Source organism: Mus caroli, chromosome 3 (genome assembly GCF_900094665.2).
Source record: "Mus caroli chromosome 3, CAROLI_EIJ_v1.1, whole genome shotgun sequence".
Lineage (NCBI taxonomy): Eukaryota > Metazoa > Chordata > Mammalia > Rodentia > Muridae > Mus > Mus caroli.
Window position 1 is genome coordinate 92987648 of NC_034572.1, and position 3938 is coordinate 92991585.

The following is a 3938-nucleotide window of genomic DNA, read 5'->3' on the forward strand; positions in this document are numbered from 1 at the left end:
CTAGTCGGCCATCACTGGAAAGAGAGGCCCATTGGACAAGCAAACTTTATATGCCCCAGTACAGGGGAATGCCAGGGCCAAAAGAATGGGAATGGGTGGGTAGGGAAGTGGGGGGAGGGGTATGGGGTTCTTTTGGGATAGCATTGGAAATGTAATTGAGGAAAATACGTAATAAAAAATATTAAAAAAAAGAAAATACTTTGAACCAATAAATATTGGGAAATACATTATGTTGGTATTTTTCACAAATAAATATGGAGAATTGTAAAAAAAAAGAAGAAGAAGAAAAAAGAAAATATCTAATAAAAATAGCCAACAGCACAGCCTCCTTCTCAATATGACTAAAGTGGAACCCAGTTGCCTCGTCTCCTTTCCAATATCCCTTTATAGGCAGTTGATACAAGCATGTTCTTAAAGCATAGGATCTACCTAACCTGAATATTGTTTGGAGCTCCACGGAATCCACCCAAGCCCTTCTTCTACTGTCCAGGCTTGTCAAATCCTGGTCCTAGGGTTTGGAATCTGAGGGCCCATTATCTGTGCTTTACACAAAGAAAGCTAAGATGGAGTAGCTTGTAAAGGCGAGTGGGTTTGTTTATATTCCTGTGTAGACTAGGGAGAGGACCATTTTTACTTCCTCTCCACCTTTCTTATACCAGTGCTATAATTTTATGGAAAAAATATAACAAAAATCATCAAACAGACATCTGAAGATTTAGCTGTGAGAAAATGTGTAACTCTGAGAATGTTCTTTTGGATGGCACCCCCTTGTGGACTGAGCAGAGAGGGGAATCTCTGGAAGAAATTCTGTAACATTCCTTCTGTCATGGTGTCTAGTACACAAAATAGAGTAATCCATTCTAGTCATCTGGTGCACACTGGAAGGACAATACGTTGGAAATTGTCTCACATCTGCATCTGTTTCTGATTTAACCTCAGTGCACCTCAGATCCATGATCCCATTTTGATTTTAGCATAAAATTATCTTACGAAACAGGGACATATAGTTGTTTACTTAAAGAAAAACACAATCCACAGATGAGGTATTGACAAAAATTTATTGTTTCTTTCATTGAGCTTCATAAAGCAAGCAGAATTTTCTGAAGGCTATACATGCTTTGAATGGGAAGAGAAAATAATGGAGAGAGCACTGAGGTACAAGAGGTGCTGAGAGGCTTGGACCCAGGAGCTGGGGCACAGATGCCTGTGTGTCTTTGGGGAGGTACTTCAGAAAGAAGGCTTATGGCTAGTTCAGTGACTGGCAAGACTTTGATGACTTGATTAAGGCATTAAATTGGCCTCTGTGTCAAAAAAAAAGCAGTAGCACATGTGTTGTGCTTTTGCCCTTACTGGAGGACCTGGTTACACCCAGAGCCATGTCTCTACCCTCTTCCCATCACTGAGACTTTGTGTCCAGGGTCTCCCTGTGCTTCATCACTAGTGTCCCGATCCACTCTGAGGTTTTCTGTTTGGCTTTCTCCCAGCTGACTAGTGGCTCATAGCCCAGATCTCGCTGAGCTTTCTTGTAGGAGAAAGTGAATGTGCTATTTGACAGTGTGACCAAGTGGCGGTTAAAGGGAGGTATATACCTGTAGATTGGACTCAGCAGGAAGCTCACAGTTTCCAGCAGGAAGGCAAGCCAGTACAGTAAGGGCACAGGAAGGCTCCAGTTGGAATCAAGGCAGAAGCCCCACTCCTTGCTCAGGGTGTAACTTAAATCATCATAGCTTTGGTGAGGGGTGTCATCTGAGATGTAGTAGAACTCTCCTTGGATATTTGGTGACTTCTTGGGGTCTCGAAGGCCCCTGGCAGCCAGAATGTGTGCCCAGGCCACATTACCCACATATACTGGGTTGGCTGTAGAGAATTTGCCTGTACAACCCAGAATATTCTTATTTTTGAGGGCTGTAATTATTGTGTTAGAAATGAATCGACTTCTCTCTCCATAAATGTACATGGGCCTTAATGCACAAGTATGCAAAGTGCCACCATTTTTCAGCATGCTCCCATTGGCTGCCAGCACTGCCTTCTCAGCCATCTTTTTGCTGTATGGGTATGGGTCAGACCATGCACTTTCACGATGCTCATCCTCGTGGCCATTCAGGACAATGTCTTTGTACGAGTTGGGCCCTGCAACATCAACTGAGCTGGAAAAGATGAAGGCTGGCACACTGGCTTGGATACAGGCNTCCAATAAGTTCTGGGTACCTAATCACAGACAACACACTGTTAGTGTCTGAGGTTCACCATGTGCAGAGCTTTGTGCTCATTTTCATCCCCAAACCCAACAACCTCTTCACTCTTAAGGTGCATCTTCTTTAACTACACTGTCAGCTACCATGATATTGCCAGTGGACTACAAATGGAATCCATAGAGCAATTATGTCTTGGCTTTTGTGTTCCCAGCACTGTGAGTGTGTACTTGCTTGTGTTTGACTGGGTGTTTTTCATTTTTTAACTTTAAAAGTCATGTAAAGAATCTCAGTAATTCATTCCTGACATGTCTATGAGATAAGTGTAGTTTTATATATATATAACATGCATGTTTTTAAATATACTTAACCAAAGATTATTTTTTAGATTATGAACAGAAATTATAGAAGTTTTAACATCGTTCAGATTCAAGGATCTTTGTTTACTGGTGATATACATGTTACATAGACAATTCATAAGAATAGTTTGTTTTTATTTTATTGTTTGGTTTATGTTATTTGATGAGACTAGCATGAAGGGGACAAATGGCTATTGAATTTGGGAAGACATAGAGATAAGATTGTGTTCCTAATTGTATGCACAATATTATAGCATTTTTGGTTCTATTTATGACTTCATTTACTCAGGTATATAAAGTAAAGATAATAAATATTCCTTCTAGTTTTCATTCTGGAAACCAGCACTGAGTGACCTTATATGATGATCTTGGCAAAGAACTAAAAGAATCTGTGTACCTCCCGTTGGGCATTTTTATAATGGCAGAATGTGGTGAGTCCCAAAAGCTGTAGCAGAACTAGCAGCATGAAAAGCAGGCACTTGCAAGGTCTAGATCTGGCTAACATGAGGTGATGGATCTGGGGTTGTCAATTGCTTGCAGTTGGAGTCCAGTCTCCCTGGCATCGAGGAGAGACCTCAAATCCTAGGTTACTTACTTTCTACCTGTTGGGCCTTGGCCATGGATTAGCACTGTGCTCTACCAGCTGGATCTAGTGAGCAGAGGCATTAGACTCATAGTATGGAAGGTATTCCATGCAAAAGCATCCCTTCCTGGTTGTATGGACATTTTTAACTGCCCTATTTTCACCTTGTTCTCTCCAAATACATTACCTTTCAGATTGACATCTAGGATGGTCTGCCTGGGAATGACACCTGTGACATCAATGACAGCAGCAGTGTGGATGACAACAGAGATGCCCTGGCAGGCAATCCTCAGGTACTGGGTGTCAAGAATGTCTCCTTCCAACACTGTCACCTTGATGTTTGTCCCTATGTCTGTGGAACACAAGGCAGGTCATTGAGAATTTTCTTTGTGGGCTATATACAGATACTAGTTACATACATTATCAAAAAATGACATAGTGGGAAAAATGTTGAAGAGGAAGCCTGGCATATGGAAAGAGAGGCAAATATTCTTTCCCCCTGCGGAAAACAAATCAGATAAACAAGCAGTCAAATGTTCAAGAGAGTAAGTGGGAAGTTGACTCATTCATCAAAGTGACGAAGGTGGTAATTGAGAGCTGGCTAGAAGTGGGATTAGCAATCAAAGCATCTGTCCCAGGGTTTTGATGAGAAATCCATTCCCAGCAGTGGCAGCAGAGAAGGAAGACACACTGGTGGTGCTTCTTAATTCTCACACAGCTTCAAGACTTTCCTTCCTTCCTTCCTTCCTTCCTTCCTTCCTTCCTTCCTTCCTTCCTTCCTTCCTTCCTTCCTTTCCTTTCCTT

The 3938-nt window shown here is 41.8% G+C and overlaps 1 protein-coding gene across 3 annotated transcripts in view; it reads right to left on the minus strand.

The window, feature by feature from the left end:
- Positions 1-1039: 1039 nt before the first annotated feature.
- Positions 1040-3938, minus strand: part of LOC110291292 (3 beta-hydroxysteroid dehydrogenase/Delta 5-->4-isomerase type 6) — a 13510-nt gene continuing 10611 nt past the window's right edge. Inside the window, exons 3-4 of one of the 3 annotated variants that reach the window (XM_021158353.1) lie at positions 3322-3486; positions 1040-2208 (exon numbers count right to left, since the gene is read on the minus strand). In XM_021158353.1, coding sequence (XP_021014012.1) covers positions 1397-2208; positions 3322-3486 — 977 coding nt within the window. In that variant the 3' untranslated portion in view covers positions 1040-1396. The remainder of the gene's footprint in view (positions 2209-3321; positions 3487-3938) is intronic. The other 2 variants (XM_021158352.1, XM_021158355.1) reach the window with 2 other exon arrangements.